This window comes from Theobroma umbraticum, unplaced genomic scaffold (genome assembly GCF_002168275.2).
Source record: "Theobroma umbraticum cultivar Fairchild unplaced genomic scaffold, ASM216827v3 scaffold_204.0, whole genome shotgun sequence".
Classification (NCBI taxonomy): domain Eukaryota; kingdom Viridiplantae; phylum Streptophyta; class Magnoliopsida; order Malvales; family Malvaceae; genus Theobroma; species Theobroma umbraticum.
Genome location: NW_018397267.1, coordinates 6,095,739 through 6,114,662, shown reverse-complemented (window position 1 = coordinate 6,114,662; position 18,924 = coordinate 6,095,739). Strand labels below are relative to the sequence as shown.

General features: G+C 33.7%; 3 protein-coding genes and 1 pseudogene across 5 annotated transcripts; 2 read left to right on the top strand and 2 right to left on the bottom strand.

Moving 5' to 3' along the window:
- Positions 1–3,631: 3,631 nt before the first annotated feature.
- On the bottom strand, positions 3,632–4,236 carry LOC110424491 (SKP1-like protein 1A pseudogene; annotated as a pseudogene).
- Positions 4,237–6,388: 2,152 nt separating this feature from the next.
- On the bottom strand, positions 6,389–9,713 carry PLDEPSILON (phospholipase D alpha 4). 2 transcript variants are annotated; one of them, XM_021438851.2, is made up of 4 exons: positions 9,280–9,713; positions 8,436–8,996; positions 7,150–8,353; positions 6,389–6,996 (listed from the first exon to the last, which is right to left on the bottom strand). In XM_021438851.2, exons 1-4 carry the CDS (start codon positions 9,364–9,366, stop codon positions 6,551–6,553), a joined length of 2,298 nt encoding a protein of 765 aa, XP_021294526.1. In that variant the 5' UTR covers positions 9,367–9,713; the 3' UTR covers positions 6,389–6,550. The 2 variants fall into 2 exon arrangements, with proteins under 2 accessions (XP_021294526.1, XP_021294527.1); XM_021438852.2 differs by having other exon boundaries at positions 8,481–8,996.
- A 1,657-nt stretch (positions 9,714–11,370) lies between these two features.
- Positions 11,371–12,556, top strand: LOC110424226 (PRA1 family protein F2-like). The gene has a single exon (XM_021438759.1). It carries the CDS (start codon positions 11,516–11,518, stop codon positions 12,074–12,076), a length of 561 nt encoding a protein of 186 aa, XP_021294434.1. The 5' UTR covers positions 11,371–11,515; the 3' UTR covers positions 12,077–12,556.
- A 2,322-nt stretch (positions 12,557–14,878) lies between these two features.
- On the top strand, positions 14,879–18,629 carry LOC110423745 (RNA-binding (RRM/RBD/RNP motifs) family protein). Of its 2 annotated transcripts, none has more exons than XM_021438080.2 (10): positions 14,879–15,257; positions 15,946–16,008; positions 16,100–16,181; positions 16,274–16,348; positions 16,517–16,595; positions 16,785–16,827; positions 17,070–17,173; positions 17,349–17,418; positions 18,255–18,337; positions 18,434–18,629. In XM_021438080.2, exons 1-10 carry the CDS (start codon positions 15,072–15,074, stop codon positions 18,462–18,464), a joined length of 816 nt encoding a protein of 271 aa, XP_021293755.1. In that variant the 5' UTR covers positions 14,879–15,071; the 3' UTR covers positions 18,465–18,629. The 2 variants fall into 2 exon arrangements, with proteins under 2 accessions (XP_021293755.1, XP_021293754.1); XM_021438079.2 differs by having other exon boundaries at positions 14,880–15,257; positions 17,064–17,173.
- The last annotated feature ends 295 nt before the right edge of the window (positions 18,630–18,924 follow it).

Sequence of the window (18,924 nt, the reverse complement as noted above, 5' to 3'; positions counted from 1 at the left end):
TAATTCCTTTTTGACTTTTGAGGTCTGGTGTAAGGCTTTAAGCAATGAAAATTTGTAGCCAACAGTTTATGTGTATCCTCCTGTTTAGTTAGGAGATAAAATTAATTATTAAAAAAGGTATTGTTTGTAAAATAGAATATACAAATGAATTTGAAAAAATAAAAAAACAATCATGTAAAATTTGGGTCAGATTTATAATATTTAAAAAAAGAAAGGATGGCAAACGTAGGTTCGGCTATTCCTGATCATAAGATCGGGTAATTTTGTACTCGGTAGTTAACTCACTATTGATTTGGCTTTATCGAGCACTAGATTTGTTCACTCACTCGCAGCCTGAAAAACGCTAATGATCTGGAGGACGTATTCCTCTTTTCCGTTTCTTAATTGCTTAAACTTAAAAGATTAAGACCAGCGTCTACCTCACTCGGGAAATGCTTGGCTTAACACATCTCTTTAAGCTTTCGTTAGGTGATAAACGTGGAAGTGGGGGCCGTCACATTTGGGAAAAGGAGAAAAGTGAGGGAAGCACAACCATGGTGGTAAATAGTTGGTAACAATGAATATTCAGAACGTTCAATTTGACAAAAAGGCCTTCAACGAGGAAACCAAGAAACGATGCACATAAATTTTTTACTTGATCATATGCACCGTTATATTTCCCTCTTCTCCTAAAAATAAAAAATAAAAAGTGACTAAGAATGTATTGACAGTCTCTGCTGACAAAGAATTAGAGCTATGCATGGAGTTCGGCTCGCCTGAATCAGGTAGCGGCACCCCAAGCAGCAGTGGGGCTGAAGCAATTGTTGAGCCCAAGTAAAACAAGCTCTTGGCCATTTTAATGGAGGCACTGCCCCTCGGCTTTCAAAACTGCCCTTACTAGAAAGGAGCCCAACTCGTCGGTCACCAACTTCAGTGTTTGAAAATAAAACTCGGAAACACTGTTGTGATGTTCCTAGCACATGAACAAAGCTAGACAAGGGAAAAAGGTCAAATGAGGATAGAAAATCTCTTGAAATTATTAAAGAAAAACATGATTTTGTTAACAAATTCCAAGTGCTGGATTAATTAACAATGCACCAGAAACAAGCCATTCGTATGGGACACATCAATTTTATTTTAGTAGAAAGAGTCAAAGACCCGCAGTGTCAAGATTAGTGAAAAAAGCATCCCAATTATAACTCAAGTATTACACATGGTCAAGTTGAGAATGAATAAAGGCACAAACGGAATAGACACAGAATTCGAAAAGAGTTGAGGAGATAACTTATAATTATAAAAATTACCCTATCCAGAATAAGATTCTGCCCTGCTTGATTTCTTAAGAGTGCCAATCGAAGCTCTTCCTTCAAATAATAAAAAGTAAAATTAAAAATAATAAGAAAATGTGTTGATTCAATTTCAACTTTGGTAATGCTTAAAAGAATTAATCTTAGAAAAACAAAAGTAATATTTTAACCTTATGAATGAGGCCATCATCAATAATTGAGCAGCTCAGCTTCTTATACAGTTCGTGCAATGCTTCCACTTCGTTTGCACTGAGTGTGAAGTTTTAAATCAATCAAACGAAAATTAAGTTCGGAAAAACAGGTAGATAAATATATTTACTAAATAATCGGAAATGATAATATATGCTAATTCATAGACGAGGAGAGTTGTCCAAGAGTCAAGCGATGTTGTGGAAGGAGCAGCGGAGTAGTCGTGGAGTTTGATGAAGATGGAAGTAAGAAGCTAAGCTGAAGATGAGAGTTTCGATCGGTTCGGTAATTGGTACGAACTTGGTGCATGGTATCATGAATTACGTTTTTTCACGTAAGTATACAATAGTTCGTGCAATGCTTGAATAGATGCTCTCACGCAAGTTAATCAATACTCAGTTATTTCTTATCAAACATCAATAATAACAATAAATCAAACTAAGACAATGCACATCAAAATCATAGAACATATCAAATGTCATATATGCAATTACTGAGCTATAAAAAAAATATTTTATTAATATGAAAATGAGTACAAAAAGATTAAGACACGCCATCTTCGGGTCATTACAATGTTTATAATATGAAAATAGGGGTAGTCTTAGATGATTCGCTATAAACATAACTTTACTAGTGAAACAACCCAACAATACGTCGACTACTCACACCTTATAAAGAGTTTACGAGATTTTACATGTATTCTACTAATAACCATTACAACACTTAATATTAGGACATTTTTTTCTTAAAACCCTAATAAGTATTTTTAAATATATCACCACGAGTTATTACAATGTTTGAAATGGAACATTTCCCTTACAAGTACAAAAGATTTAATCTTTAAATAACTCTACCTTATCATAGTTCGATACAAGGTTGACTCATGACAAATAGCCTCTCCTCCATTAATAATTGTTACAAATATGTTTTTAAAAATTTTAATTTTATTTTTATGAACTAAATTTAATGTATTAATTTAATTTTCATTAATAATGTATATATAATTTAATTTTAAATTTATTTTAATCGAATATGTAACAAGTAGCATCTATTCTAATACGTTTTCCAATAGAAATTTTAAAATTTAATTGGATATTTGCAAGTTTTGAATACCATATTAAATAATCGAGTTTAGATTAAGATACTTAAGAAATAGTCCGTACCATATTCGTTGATACCTCTATACATAATTTAAATTCATCACTAAGTAGGGATATGAAAAATCTATAAATTTTCAAAATAATAAAACAAAGTAACTTTTCTTGAATTCTATCAAATAATTCAATATAAATTTTAAATTTGATTTTTTTTTATAAATTTAAATGGACAAACGCAGCTTTAGAGGAAACTAACTTTATCTTAAATCAAATTAAGAGTAATTTCATATGGTCTGAAAAACATTTACTTTTTTTTTTTTTATAAGCCATAAGAAGAAAGAAATTTACTTACGAAAATGCTTTTATAATTGTGTTGTATAAGTTTATATAGAGCCACTATAACATTCTTAATTCTAATAGTATTGAATAATTTATAAATTTATATTATAATATTTCTAGTTTTTTTTTTTAGTTCAGAAGCTTTATACTTTACAAATATTTCTACATATATATATATAATTATTATTTAAAATAAATAAATAAAATATTGGCACACAACGTAACATGGTAGCAAATATTCATCCTTACAAGTTTTAGTTTCCCAAAATCAAGAAGAACCTAGTAGATAGAAATTTAAAGCCAATATTATTTTTCTTTTTTTTTCCTTGAACAATCATGGCCTTGGAAGATTTATTATTGAAAGGGTTATTTCATCTAATTTGAAAAAAAAAATAGACAAATATTGTCATATAATAATAGCTTCAGACAAAAATAACAAGAATTAATTTGATAAGAAGAGAATAATGTTTGTTGTGAAAATAGTAAATTTATCTCAAATTACATAAATTTACGATAACATAAAAATTTACGCGATTTAATTTTTTAATAATTGAAATTTAGGGGCACGACAAAACCAAAAAGAATTAAAACCTAACAAAATATGAATGATATAAATTTTATATATTAATTATCTAGCTATTTTCCAAGTTGTGAAGTGATCCTGTTGAACCAAGAACTAAGTATAAAACAAAATAACTAAAAAGAAACTTAATCCAACGTTTTTAACTTTTCCCATCTGGACAAGCAGAAGCCAATGTTTATCATAACACAAACCCAATCACTCGAATGCCCACTGGTTCTCCCTCCTAATCTCCTCTTCTTCCTCAGGGGTGAAATCATTCTCAATGTTGAAGGTCTTGCGAATCTCCTCAGGCGTCTTTCCCTTTATCATGTCAGCAACGGTTTGGCAAATCAAGTCCAACAAGCTCTCGATGTTCAAATAGTTGGCAGCCAAGATGAGGTGATAGAGGATATTTTGGTCAACCTTGACAAAATCAGCATCCCACGCCTTTAGTTCATCCTCGCCCATCTTTCCCTTGTCCACGTGCTTCTTGCAGTACTCGAGGACCATGGTCAAGATCTCGCTGGTGACGTTGGGGACAGGGATCTCGTTGTCCGCGCAATCGTCTTCGATCATGTGCTTGATCGTCTGCAACTCAACCGCCACCGCTTCCTCCACCTCGAACGTCTCTCCGTCGGAGCTCCTCAACGTTATCTTCTTCGAAGTCGACGCCATTGCTTCTTCTAAAATTCTCACACTGCTAACACGAACCCGAGAGAGGTAACAAAATTCTTAAATATCTCTGATACACTATTAGGACAAAAGAAATCTTATATTCTAAAATTGTATGTATTACAAAAGCGAATGAGGTATATATATATATATATATATATATATATATATATAAGCTTAATCGTAATCATAATCTAATTTTAAGTAACTAATCCTAAGTATAATCTAATTTTAAGTAACTAATATTATTATAGTATAATTCTAATTAAGTTTTGTAGTCTAATTAAATAATAATATTGTACAATAACACCAACTAGAAAATTTATATAATTATCTTAATATAAAGAATAGATAATTAAATTTTAATTAACACTTGAGCATTTGACTTATTATTAGTAAGAGTAAAATCTTCTTCTCAAAAAGAATAAAGTTCAAATCTCCCTTTTTTAAATAAAAAAAAACTAAATTTTAATTAATTAATTATTTTTTATTTCAATAAATAATAATAATTCGATAACAAAACCATGCATGTTAAGGTGTTGACAACAAAGATTTACTTGTTCTTTCTTAGTAACTCCTGGAATCTCATCAATCAAAACAAATGTTCCATAACTAAAAGCTCGTAGGCTTTTAAGCCAATGTTGGATTTTTACCGAATCTAGGCACAAAGAGGTTTTAATACCTGACTTTTATTGCTACGAGTTTGTGTCTTGAGGCAGAGATGAGGTGAGTAGCTCACGCCACATACAGGAACCTTCACTTGTATGATTTTCGAGGTAGTCTTCCTACCAAAGTTGATCTTGTAAAAACCTCTTCTATGCCATAATTTGCTGGTGTGACTTCTCTTGCTCGATGTTCCTTCACCAAATTCTTTTGAAGTCTTCCCATGTGATGGGATCCAATAGTTTTAATGTCATTTTTAATCATTTTACTTGCTGGTAAACAGGGTTGTAGGTAGAAGAAGATAATCAGCTTCCTAAGCTTATTGATAGACACAACTTAGGAGATATGCTACAAGCCACAATCTTGAAGGACTTTGCTTCTGTACTGCCTTATTGCAGAGGGAAAACTAATGGTAGAGAATGGCATTGATAATTTACTTTGACCTTTCAAAATCAAGCAGGGCCTAATGGATTCTATTAGCCCAATATATAAAATATATAAATAATGTATAGAATTTTGCGGATGTAATAAGCTTCATGTTCTTTAACCTTTTGTTTGCATCCAAATAACCAATAAAACTGTAAAAATGATCATAGAAGAAGATTAACATTTTAATGTAAGTAACTTAAAAGAAAGTTTTAATTTGGTATATATATGGAAGGGTAAAATACACTAACGCTCTTAAGTTTTAACCATAAGTCCACATGAGTATATTAGTTTTAAAAATATATAATTTGTCTTAAAATAATATTTTTCATTGAATATATAAATCTAGCCATTTTTTTTAAATAACTACTTAATATATAAGCCCAATTGTAATCGATCGTTAATGTTTCATTAATTTAATGATATAGTAATATTAAAAAAATAATTTTATTTTTCATTAATTTTAAAAATTATTAAATTATAATATTTATAAAAAAAAACTTATACCCTACCTCTCATTGACCTCTCATCCTACAATAGATCGTGCTCCTTTGGATGGGTGCTCCCCAAGGACAACCGGTCTTGGTGCTTCCATGAGTTAACGGCCAGGGTAAAAGAGCATCATCGATTGGCTTGAAAGAAAGAAAAATAGTGAAAAAAGAAAAAAAGTATTTTAGATATTTTACTTTTAAATGTTAACGGCATTCATACATTTATGGTAGAATATTCATTTTGAAAATTAATAAATTTATATGTAATTATAATAAAAAATTAAGAGAGTTAATGTATTTTATCCTGAATTGTAAACATAAGTGAAACTATTTACGATTAGTTAAGATTTGATACATTATAAATTTGAGAGGTTATAAGAAAATAAATTTAAAATATTTATATGTATATGTATTATAAAGAAATATCTTTAAGTATACGTAACATAAGTGAAACATTAAATTATTTATGAAATTGATCTCTTTGAGAAAGAATTTTCATCTACTTCTTTGGAGCCTTGTTTAAAATAGATTAGTGGAACAAGTTTTTGTTGAACCAATTTTACTTGGAATGAGAAACAAGATTGATAAATTTTCGTAAAAGTAGGACGAGTAATTAATTAAAGACAAATATTATCGTGATAATAATAAATAATTGTTGTCTTATTTTTCTCCTTTTGCTTGCGTTTCAATCTTTACAACAAATTAAAGGTTCCCAAAGGTTCCTTTAGGATTTGGAGCCCATAAAAGGACAGGACGGTAGTACACGGCTCGTTACTATGAGAGTTAGAATTTAAGTCCTGTTGAGCTTAAATAATATTTCCATAACTAAGTAGTGAAAACGGGAGGCAGCATTTTCGATCGTCTTCCCTTCACGGGGGATTTCGTGTCAGGAAAATGCCCATCGCCATCGGCAACATCTTCAGTCAAACCATCCACCGTCACGTTAACAGGGTAAGTGACTAGGTGCACTGCTTCCATGTCCACAATTTCTTCGTCATTGGCATAAATTTGCCACATTTGGTCACCCAGTGAACGCACTTTCTGTACACATTCCAGGCCCTGTGGCTCCAGGAATAGGTCATCGGCAAGTCCGGTGTGCTCGTACCATAGCGACATTCGATAGGCATGGATATCTCTGGGAGTTGGGGAATTATTGCTTTCAGGATTTTCTGGCAGCTGGTAGCATCCTATTGCAATTTCTGTGTCTCGTCGCCCGTCCATGGATCTTTGGTTTACGTTCGCAGATCCTATTAGAATGTACAAATCATCCACTGAAAGTAGCAGCAACAAACACCGTTAATCGTGAATCACGATTGGCATTACCTTGTTATTTGCATCAATATTTTAAGAAGAATCTAACTCATGAAATGGCTTAAATATTTGACAATTTTATCAAATGGAAAAGTTAATGAATGGGGCATTACCTATCATGACCTTGGAGTGGACATACACCATGAACCTCCTATGCTTTTGGGCATTCCAGTATTGTGTTGAAGGTTGAGGGGAATAAGGAGGAACGAGCTCTTCTTTGCTCTGTGTTTCCCTGTTTGCAAGACAGAAGAAGTTAAGGTAGTCTCTCGGGTGCCCTGGCTGGCCGCTTTCCTTTATGGCTTCTCCAATCAATTTGTACATCATTGACATTGTTTCTCTAGTCCAGTGCAATATATCCTGAACTGGTTCACTGTCAGGTACTCCTTCAGGCCACATTGGTATCAAAATATACACCGCAAACCTCTCCTTTGCTTTGATTTTGCTTGCCACCTTAAGTGCAATCTCCACGGGAATCAAATTTCTACAGCCAGAGTGCTTATCTTTATCCCATAAATGGCATCCCCCAACGAAATATTGGTTTTCAATGTATATGAACCTCTCCGCCCGCCTTATTGCTTCCACGTAAGCTTCATGGATGCTTTGCTCAACAGTTAAGTTTTTAGACAACTGGCTAACCGAGACATGGTCAATTGATCTAAATACTTGTACCTTCCAATTCCTGTCGTTGGAAATGCTTGAAGCAAAAGGCTGGCGTATGAGATTCGGTATGGAGCTTGTAGGCAATAACAAAGAAGGGTCACATTGCTTCGTCCATCTTTGCTCAAAATTGGCCAGCACATCCCAAGCAGCTTCCCCAGTTATACAGGCATGAGCATCGTGCCATGGTTCCCTTGGTCCTCCTTTGTGAAGGCTGGCTCCGGATATATTTGTTTGATAGAAATCAAAACAATGAGATTCCGTATTAAGTGTGCGAAACAAGGAATGTTGCTCTGTATCATACCGGCCATCGCAAAGATCTACTCCACCAACAAAGCTCATAATTTCCCTATCGTTTACTGAAGAAGTGCTATATGTTCTAGCATCAACAGTTATAGTCTTTTGATGGTGAGCAAAGAGTGTTGGGAACTTATGGTGCAATCTTGGGCATAACTTACATATGACTTTGGTGTGTTTGAAGTACGCAAAAGCATCTTCATCGTGTGTTCTCATCACTCCTTTGTTCTTGATAAATGGTAAGGAAGTTTCATCATTCCAAAGCATAACTCTTACTGCAACACCTTCTTCAGCTTTTCGTTTCAACAATTCACCAAGCTTTATTCCTTTTGCATGTGGAATATTAGTTTGAGGATCTCGGACCTGTTTCAAAGAGAAAACAGATTAGAGAGTAAGAGGAAAGGATTAATTTTGATGGATCATTGTGGCAATATGTTTCATTTACCAGAACCATCTTTGGATTGAAAGACCAGCCTGCAATGTAAATTACATGTTTTGCACCCTCAATGGCCTTGTATACATCCTCCCATAATTTTCTAGGAGTACCACAGAGAGAAAACGGAGGCCGAAATGCAGAGCTATGATGTGCATCTTGATAGAGCATGACATGGCAATTGGACCGTTGAGGAAATGTAGCATTTCTAAGACCGTGGAATCCTCCATATTTAAGTACTTCACCCCAGGTTGGTTCAAACTCTGCTGGTTTGAACCACAACATGAACCTTAGCTTGAGTTCTGGGTTCCTTTTACCATTTTCCATTTGGAGAGGAAAGAACCCGTTGATCAAACTAGCTTCATTTAGTATTTGTCCTGCCTGGATACAGAATTTTCCTAAGATTGAGCACTTGGTTTTCATTGTAATGGTGATGGTTGAATCAGGTGGATGAGCACAGAGAATTTGGAAGGTTTGGTTCCAAACACGATCACGCTCATGGCTTGTCTTTGCTACCTTCTTATTGTCCAGCTTGATGGTCACATAGGTTGGCTTTCCATTTGCAAGTACACACTACAAAACGCATATCAGAATTGCGAAGAAGGAAGAGAAAAAACATGTCAGTATAGCTTCACAAAAGCCTTCAGGTATATAATTGGAAGTTGATATCCTAAGATTTGATCTCGAGATTTCAAGTCTCTCAAGCAAGGGAGATATTAACTCAACCTTAAGAGTGAGAATAACTTCACCACTTGTCACGTGCTATAGTAATCGCGATAAACCCACTACTAATTTCTCATCGAAAAATCTATTTACAGAATTTGCCAATACACTGCAATAAAAAATTAGCACTTACATTCAATGGAAATGGAGGTATATAAGGTGTTGCGTCAAAAATTGTGGCTTCAAGTGTTCCATGGAGGAACTTTTGTTTTCCCTCCATTTCTCAGAACCTTCAAATAGCTATCAAAGAGACAAAGAGACAGGCAGAGAGAAGCTAATTAAATGGTGAGTTTTGTTTTGACATGAAATAAAATTTGTCATATCATCCTCGAGTATTTAAAGGTAGGTGAGGCTGAAGTTGCTATTGAAGAAGCAATGGTAACTTGGAATGCAATTGAATGGGGTTGCCGCCTTGGAAAAACTTGTGAAATTCTCCATTCTTAATCTTAGCTGCAATCACCAAGTCTTTGACAAGTTTTTCACTTGAAGTTGAAGTTCCTTAAAATCAAATCACACTTTTCCCTGCCACAAAAAAGATTGGAACCTTTAGTAGATAGATTACATCTGTTTGAGATCACCCAAGAAACTTGAGGCCACTACATAGATTCAGGCTGACCTGATGATATTATCAAATTTGACAATTTGCGGTAGGTATTTATCTTGTCCATAAATATGGTGTTCTCAGGTTTATATGTGGGAATTGAAATTATGCTGTTTCTCGCCTTTTTGGCTTGGAAAGTTCAATTGCAATTTTTAGACAGCTAATGAATTCATTAATTAGTCAAACACCTTAATCCATTTTGTCCAATTAATTTGAATGAGAAAAGTGAGACCTACTGAAAAATTGGAGGTAAAATAATTTTTTTTTTTGTCTGCTACTTATCCATATAAATAAGTTGGAGGTAAAATAAATTTATACCAACTCACTGTGGGGGTTACTAGCACTTCCTCTGAAGATATAAATCAGTCTTAAAGCATAACTCTCAGCTATAATTATTAGCTTCAACAATTGCAAAAGTGACCTAAATGATTCCATTCATCTGATACTGATAAGCCAAGCTAGCATCTGAATTACAAAACATATGCTATCAAACATTTGTCACATAAACTGACATTCACAAAAATTTGTCCTAACAACAACGTGTTGATCTGCAAAATCTTCCTTCCGACATGCCGATGGCATTTTCTGTTTAATTTGAATCAATATTCCAAAATCTTCCAGCCAATGTGTCACTCTTTCTCACCCACGTGTCAAAACTTGATTGGTTGGTTACAAAAAAGGGTCTTCTAGAGTCCACGTGCGCAGACACTGTGATTCCGGATTTAGCAAAGACACCCGCAAAGGAAGGGAAAAAGCTTGTACAACTTTGCCAGAGCTACAAACATGACACGTGGACGAAGTGGCCGGCCTCGTTGGTAACTTGCCGTCGCTTTACAATTGCCGTCCCCACAACGTTTTGGTGTGGTCTTATCCGCACACGACTCCAACTTATCCTCCTTTGAAGGGTAGTTGGATGTGTCGGCTTCTTAATATTGTAATAAAATAAAAACATTACTACTAAAAAAATATCTAACAAAGTTGTTTAATATCCAAAACTCAGACATGTTACCATGTAGCTCAAGTCCATCATCACCCATAATCTTACAAAATCTAGACCGTTGGACCAAAATATAGTACACTGATTCGCTGGCCAGTGATTCCATCTCACTGAAACAATATGCTCCTAATTAATATTCAGTAGAATGTTCTTCAGAACTGATGTAATTAAGAATAGGGAAGATCTTTTTAAACGATTCAAATATGTTGATAAACTTTCTACCTTCATCTTTAAGAGATAATTAGGAATTTCACTAAGACTATATAATAAGGATGTATATATATAAATATGTCATTAATGTTTTTCTCCTTTTATATATTACCAATGTTTGATACTCAAATTAAGGATAAAAAACGTACATTATTAAATGTACTAACAAACAAATTTGAATTGGCTGGATCCATTTCTTTTATGGAGAAATTAAGAATTACGGCAGGCCCATCCTACATCAACAAATATCTATATATATTAAAAATGAATTTGTTAACAAAAGAAGATATCCAAGAGAGTTACGTTAATGCAAACGTGGCATAATTTGATAGGTCAGAAAAAATGAAATAAAAACCAGCAAATATCTAAATAGTTATGAACCGTGAGATGTGTATGGTAAAGCAATGGACCTCGCAATCACATTATAAACCCACCCATCCCTTCTTCATCATTACTTTATTCCTTAACCCCCGTCTCCCCCACGTTTCCATCGTTTCCTTCACAGTCGCGATCTTCTTCCCCAGAAAAAAGGTCAAACCTTCAAACTTCCAGCCCAAAAACATGACAACCTACGGCACAATCCCGACATCCTCATCGCCAGGACCCTCGACGAACCTCGAATACCTATCCCGAGCCAAGGAACGGATCAAAGAAGGCCTCGGAACTCGACGTCCATGGAAACTCATGTTCAACATCCGCTCCATCAACTTCCCCGGGAACCTCTCCGAAGCCATTTCCAGAGTGAGAACTAACGTAGCTTACTTCCGCATGAACTACGCCATTATCGTGCTATTGGTACTTTTTCTTAGCCTTTTATGGCACCCCATCTCCCTCATAGTCTTCGTAGTCATGATGGCCGCTTGGCTGTTCTTGTACTTTTTGCGCGATGAACCCATAGTTGTTTTCAGCCGTACGATCGACGATCGTGTGGTGCTGATCGTGTTGGGCGTTTTGACCATTGTGTTCTTGCTGTTGACTCATGCCACGCTTAATATTTTGGTGTCTCTTTTGATCGGTGTGGTTATCGTTCTGGTCCACTCTACCCTGAGGAGGACTGATGATTTGTATGATGAAGAATCTGCTGCCTTGATGACTGGAACTGGACCTTCATCTTCTTCATAATTGTGGGTTTCTTTTTTTTTTTGGGGGGGGGGGTTTAATTTGAGTTATTGGTCTCAGTATGATCTCAATTTTTTTGTTTGTTTGTTTGTTTCTAAGTGATCTTTAATTTAATATTGGGGTTAATTTCTTCTTTTAACATTTTTAAGTGCCAAAGATGTTTTGGTTTGATCCCTTAAATCATATAATTGAATTGCAGTTTGCAAGTGGTAGTTCTGAATGGTGTGTAGAGGAATCTGTTGCTCAGATCATCTGATCTTTTTTCTGACGATTTTCTTTCTTTTTTGTTTGGTAATTGAGAGTTTTGTTTCTTCCGGTACTGTGTAATGAGATATGCACCAGCCCAAGCTAGCCATTGTTCTCAGTGAACAGTTGATAATCTTTGGCTAGGTGACTGTATATTGAAACAGTCTGGTATATTGTTCTTGATGGTTGATTTGGATTTTTTCCTGTTTTTGGCTATAATATGGCCTTTCAGTTTCACTCTTTCCATTTTAAGTGGTTTTTCCTTTTTCTTCTATTTTGGTTTTGAATGGTTTCATTTTTGTAGTTCATTTTGAGGAAATGAACTTAGGGAGACTGATGCACTGGCCACTGGGTACATTTTGTCCAGTAAGTTGTGGGCCTTGTGGCCCTGGTGTATAACTAAACCAAGATTCTAGATTAAATAATTGAAGAAGAAAAGGATAACATAATTCATACAATTCACTAGCTGATGATGATGGGTCCTCATGATTAATGGACTGCTTCAATGTCATTGACATTGCTTTATACCGAAAAGTAAAGGCACATGGATATGGTGCGGTAGTCACTAGTCAACAGAGGGAGGGGGACACACTTCTGCTGCAAGATTGAAGGCTTTTGGCATGTGACCGTGGAAGCCATATGTAAGAGCCAAATCTTCATTTGTCAACAAATAGTTTGGGATAATCTTAGCTTTTTCTCCAATGGGTGGAATAATGTCATATTGCTAAGATCCATGATTTGAAAAACCCAATTTAATTTGTTGTTTAACCAATTCTTTTGAATGATCCCAAAAATATAAGGAAAAACGAAGTTAGTCTCACAAAGTGGAAACAAGAGAATCCTATGCCTAGCATCAAGCTGGCCAGCATAATGTTTGCAAAAAGAGGGGAGTTAGTTTAAAATACTTTGCAATGGAGTTTAAGTCATGGGAGTTTCTAGAGATAAAAGTAGGTGCTAAAGGTGAATGTCTCTCTGCATCCATCCAAAGTAATTAGTGGTAAGGGCAATCATGTCCTCCATGTGGATCTCGTGTGAGAGCTATAACTAAGATACCAACTATAATTACAAAATTAATATCGTATTGTTATACTCGAGAAAAAATTTTATTATAGAACTTTTGAACCTAAAAATAAAGACAAAAGCTAAGTGAAGTATAGACATAAATTATTACCCAAAAATGTAGAGACAAGAAATTAAATATAAGCTCATTATGGTATGAATACCAAATGAATGAAATTAAACATAAATCAGGAAGAAGTTAATTAAATATGTTCATTTTTCTAGTCGATATTCTTTTTCGTTTTGGATTAGTATCAATATTCAAGTATAGAAAACAATAAAGATAAATCAAAATCCTAAAAACTATTTGAAAATATGAATTTGGTGTCGTTAACCTTTCTATTTAGTTCGATCGAATCCTTAACAGCATACTTTTATTTGAAACTAATCTTATACTGCAATGTTTGGTATAGGGAATAGTATTCTCCCTCTATTTGATTGACAATTTGACAAGAAATAGTAATTCCCCCACTTTACCTATTCCTCTAAATTAATAAAAAGTCTTCATAATCTTATACTATACTCAAACAATTGACTTATTGATTACCACATAGTCTCCCTTTCAAAAGAATAAACTTCAAACCCCTTTTTCCCAAATTAAAAAAAAAAAAAAACTACCCCTAACCCCTTTGAATTAGCTATTCCATGTTTGATGGAATAGTTTCAAAAATTATTAAAACTAAATTATCTCTCATAAGTTTAGAAATTTACAATCCTACCCATATTAATATTTGTAAATGAAATATTAATATTTTAAAATATTAATAATTAAAATATAAATAAAATATTAATATTAAAATGTTCAATCAATAATATTTTAAATAAATTGTAAATTATTAATATTTAAATAATAAAATAAAAGAAATATTCATAATAACATTTAAATTATAAATAAAATATGAATATTTTAAAGTATTAAAGATTAAAATATAAATAAAATATTAATATTAAAATGTTCAATCAATAATATTTTAAATAAATTGTAAATTATTAATATTTAAATAATAAAATAAAAGAAATATTCATAATAACATTTAAATTATAAATAAAATATGAATATTTTAAAGTATTAAAGATTAAAATATAAATAAAGTATTGATATTTAAATTATCTATTATTAATATTTTAAATACATTATAAACTTTTAATATTTAAAAATAAAATAAATATTCACAATAACCCTAAATTATAAATAAAATATTAATCTTTAAATAATAAAATAAAATAAAAGTAAATAATCATAATAACATTTAAATTATAAATAAAAACTAATATTTAAAAATAAAATAACATAAATAATCATAATAGTATTTAAATTATAAATAAAATATTAATATTTTATATATTAATTATTAAATTATAAATAAAAATTAATATTTAAAAATGAAATAAAATAAAAATATATAATAAGATATATACACCACGAGACCTTCAGATGCCAATTCGCCGTGAGTCTCCGTCAGCTTCCGTTTGTAAACGACATGAAAAAATTGATATTTTGGTAAATTCCAAATAAGAAAAATGTGAGAGGAAAAAATGGGAAATTAAAAATTGAGCTTCCGTCCACTCTCCTCCTCTCGAAACCCCTCGAACTCTCATCTCCGCCGCGGCGGCCGGAGATAACGCCGCCAAGCTATCTCTAGTCCTAGGTGCCTATCAATCTCTCCTAGGAGGCCTCTACAACAAGAATCCAATGGCGCGCCCGCCATACGAGTACGGTCCCTTTTACCTTCAACCTGACCAAGACCGCAACTTGATCAACACGCTCTTCGTTTCGGGGCTCCCGGACGACGTCAAGGCGCGTGAGATACACAACCTCTTTCGGCGACGCGCCGGCTTCGACTCTTGCCAGCTTAAGTACACTGGCCGAGGCAACCAGGTAAATAGGAGTAACATTTATTTTGCAAATCCTTTTACTTGCTGTTCGGTTTCGGAGAAAGTTCATTCATTCTTAACGAGAAATTGCAATAAGGACTGAGAGTTTAATTTATTCTTTTTTCTTGGGGACCATTTGGCTTTAGAAATAGTTTAACTGAATCTTATTTACGTAGAATTTTTATAAGCAATGTGAAGTTCAAGCCTCCTATCTGTAGCCAATTCTGCAGAAGCACATTTGGATTTAATTAAAATAGTTTGCCAACAACAAATGCATGATCTTTCTTTTTATATGGGACAGTTATGTTTGTATTTCTGTTACATTTTAACTATTTGCGCATTTTTTTAGCTAATTTTGAGAAAGCAAAAAACACTTCTTTATTATCTAATAATAATACTGGTCAATTTTTATATTTGTATGGTCTGCATTTTGTTTTATGATCAGATCATTGTTCAATATTTCTTCCAATGTTCTTCGGTAGAAAAAAAAAAACACTGCTAGAAAACAATGATACAAAGGGGAAAAAGAGTAGAAGTTGCTGCCCTTTTATATACTCGTTGATACTTGCTTATTATTTAATAATCTAAGCAGAAATTTATTGTTTGTGTAAAGTTCATTATGCTCTTGCGCATTTTTAAGACTAAAGTCTTTGGGAAGATAATGTAATGGGGGCTGCATCTTGTGATCACAGGTTGTTGCATTTGCAACTTTTCTCAATCATCAGTCTGCAATTGCAGCAATGCATGCATTAAATGTGAGTATTGTCCAGTAATAAAAATACTTGAAGCTTGTGGAGATTTCTATGTCTTTTTATTCTGTTCATTCATTTGATGACCATGTTTTAGGGTGTAAAGTTTGATCCTCAAGCAGGATCTGTTCTGCATATTGAACTAGCTAGATCAAATTCCAGGAGAAAAAGGAAACCAGGTAAGTAATGTCTTAAGCTGTTCTATTGGTTGAAACTTTAATGCTATTCATCTCCAAAACTATCATAGGATGCTTAACTTTTCCTTTCTCAGATAGTGGTCCTTATGTTGTTATTGATAAAAGAACCAAGGCATCAGCCAATACTCAAGAAACATCAAGTGATGATGGTAAGCTCATAAAATTCCTCTCAATCTTTCCCCTTTTTAAAATTGTGGTGAAAAAAACAAAGTAAAACAAAAAATGTTCATATCTATGATTCTACATGAGGGTGGCTCTGCTTCTTCAACATGATCCTTTCATCACCTACTCATGTTAGCATGATTTTCCATATTCAGGAGGCAGTGACACTGAAGAACCATCTGGGACTGACAATGCTAATTCTTCAAGCAAGGGTGATTTGAGAACTGTAAAGAGGTTGAAAGCACTCTGGAGATACATTATTGTTTAGTTTAAAGTCTAATATCTTAAGCTTCTCTATATTAGGCATAAAGAGTGAGAAAAACTTTGTATTACAAGTAAAAAATGAAGGAAGTGCTTTTTTAATTAACCCTGTGAATTTTTTATTGCAGTACTAAATTTACCTTATTGTCTGGTAATGTGCAGTGAGACAATAGTGGATCCAGAAAATGCTGTAGCAGCAGTAAATGTAAGTAAAAACCACTTTATTCTGCTTTCCATCATCATATAAGCATTTGAAGCTCTTTTGTAGCAGGCATATGTGGCTTATTCAAGACAGCATGTGTGTCTCGAATATTTTATCATAGAGGATTAAGTTTGCAAAGAGATCGCAGTCTTTAAGAAAATATTCTAGAAGCACTTTCTTCTAAGTTATTTCTGTCAAATATTTTTTGAACTTGCACTTGATTTTGATGGTTACTGCAGGAGCAGTTGGAAAGGAATGTTGATGAAGGTGCTCAACCATGCTCTACTTTGTTTATAGCAAATCTAGGTCCAAATTGCACTGAAGATGAACTGAAGCAAGTTCTATCTCGGTAAGTTGTGGTGCTAATCATTACATAGCGACATCTTTTGGTTGAAATTCTTTTCCTTGGGAGAATAAAGTTCTGGAGTTTGTATTTTTTTCCTCTAAGCCTGTCCTTACCCCTAATGTCTCTTTACTACACAGAGATAAGAAAATTAGATGACTTCAATTCTTTCTGGTTCCAGGTATCCTGGATTCAATATGCTCAAGATTCGGGCTAAAGGTGGAATGCCAGTTGCTTTTGCTGATTTTGAGGTATCCAAACTTAATGCTGTAACTCATAGGCCTTGATTTTTGATAAATTTTAAATGACCAATGAATCCTGATTCATCACATAATCCATTCAATCTACACACCTTGATTATAATACTATAAATTCATTGACTCTATATATCATTTCACTGTTGAAATTTCTATGAAAAGAGACTCCCATGAAATCATATTTTGCTTTAGCAGAAGTAAACTCTATTTTTTCTTTTGTCCGTATCTCTCTTAATCTTTTTTTGTTCAGGGAAGTCTAATCCTACCATATGCCTTAATAGAACTGAGTGAAGATGTCTGTTTTAAAACTTAAATTATGGAGTGAAAACAGAAAATCAGGAAGATTAGAAAATATAGAATGCAAAATACACCTAATTCCTTTGCAAACTAATATACTCCAAGATTGGTTGATTATGTAAGAAAAGGGTGTTTAAATAAAAGAGAAGAAACCTGAGACAAATGCACATGCTTGTAAATACATGATTCTGATAAATGATATATTTAGCAAGAAAGGCTAAAAGGGTTTCTGTTTGGTTAAAATTCTTGTAGGAAACAATCACACAAAGTGGTGACCTCTTGAATTCTAGAATCATTTATTCTTATGTCACAGCCTTTGCTAAATACATTCTAAGCATCCTGAATTCTTTTGCATCCGTCTTTAGAGGTTTGATCGGTTACCAACTGGTATTCTTTGTTGGGTCCATCAGGACCTAAGGTTGTTATGAAGACGGCACTATGTTGGTTCTATGGTCGTCATGCAAATAACATACTACATTGTCATGTTACATTGAGTGCATGATCTCATTAATCTCTCTCTCTCTGCATCACAGCAAATAGAACAAGCCACAACAGTGATTGTGGATCTTCAGAGCAGCCTGTTACCCTCATCAGACAGAGGCGGCATGCACATAGAGTATGTATAACTGGCCTTACAAATTTTAAATATGTTTGTTTAGCATAGTCTCCTCTCATTATATCAAATGATACATTTTACTGGCTGGTTTTGTAGATACGCAAGGTCCAAGATGAGGAAGCCCTAGGAAGAAGGGAATGAGCTGGCAATTTTCAAGATTGTCCTGCTGGCCATTATTCCAGTTGTATTGTAAAAAGGCATTGCCTCATGTCCGTTTCTAAAGGATGAGTTCAATTTTCCAACTTTGTAAAGGTGACAGGACTTCTTATTTATGGCTAACTTATTAATATTATTACCTCTTTTATTTTGCTTTTCTCATCTTCTTCTACACCACTCTGTTCTCCTAAATCTGTGCTGAGCACCCCAGGCAAAAAAAAAAGGGCAGATTTCAGTACATTTGTGAAATGGATACAAGGCAATTCACCAGGTAAAAAATTTGTCCAATCTAAATAAGAATGACCCGTTTTTGGTAGCATCACATTGGAAAGTGAAACTTATTTGACGTGGGAAAACACCCACAATTCAGCCGTAGTTTAAGTTTTGAGCAAAAAATGTTGCATTGGGGATGACAGCAGGCAGGCAGGCGG

Excerpts from the sequence above, each read along its gene's own strand:
- PLDEPSILON (XM_021438851.2), bottom strand. The coding sequence starts at position 9,366 with ATGGAGGGAAAACAAAAGTTCCTCCATGGAACACTTGAAGCCACAATT. Across the intron at positions 8,997-9,279 it reads TACCTCCATTTCCATTGAAT|TGTGTACTTGCAAATGGAAA; the intron begins GTAAGTGCTAAT and ends TGCGTTTTGTAG. Across the intron at positions 8,354-8,435 it reads TCAATCCAAAGATGGTTCTG|GTCCGAGATCCTCAAACTAA; the intron begins GTAAATGAAACA and ends TCTTTGAAACAG.
- LOC110423745 (XM_021438079.2), top strand. The coding sequence starts at position 15,072 with ATGGCGCGCCCGCCATACGAGTACGGTCCCTTTTACCTTCAACCTGAC. Across the intron at positions 17,419-18,254 it reads TTGCTTTTGCTGATTTTGAG|CAAATAGAACAAGCCACAAC; the intron begins GTATCCAAACTT and ends TCTGCATCACAG. Across the intron at positions 18,338-18,433 it reads AGAGGCGGCATGCACATAGA|ATACGCAAGGTCCAAGATGA; the intron begins GTATGTATAACT and ends CTGGTTTTGTAG.
- LOC110424226 (XM_021438759.1), top strand. The coding sequence starts at position 11,516 with ATGACAACCTACGGCACAATCCCGACATCCTCATCGCCAGGACCCTCG.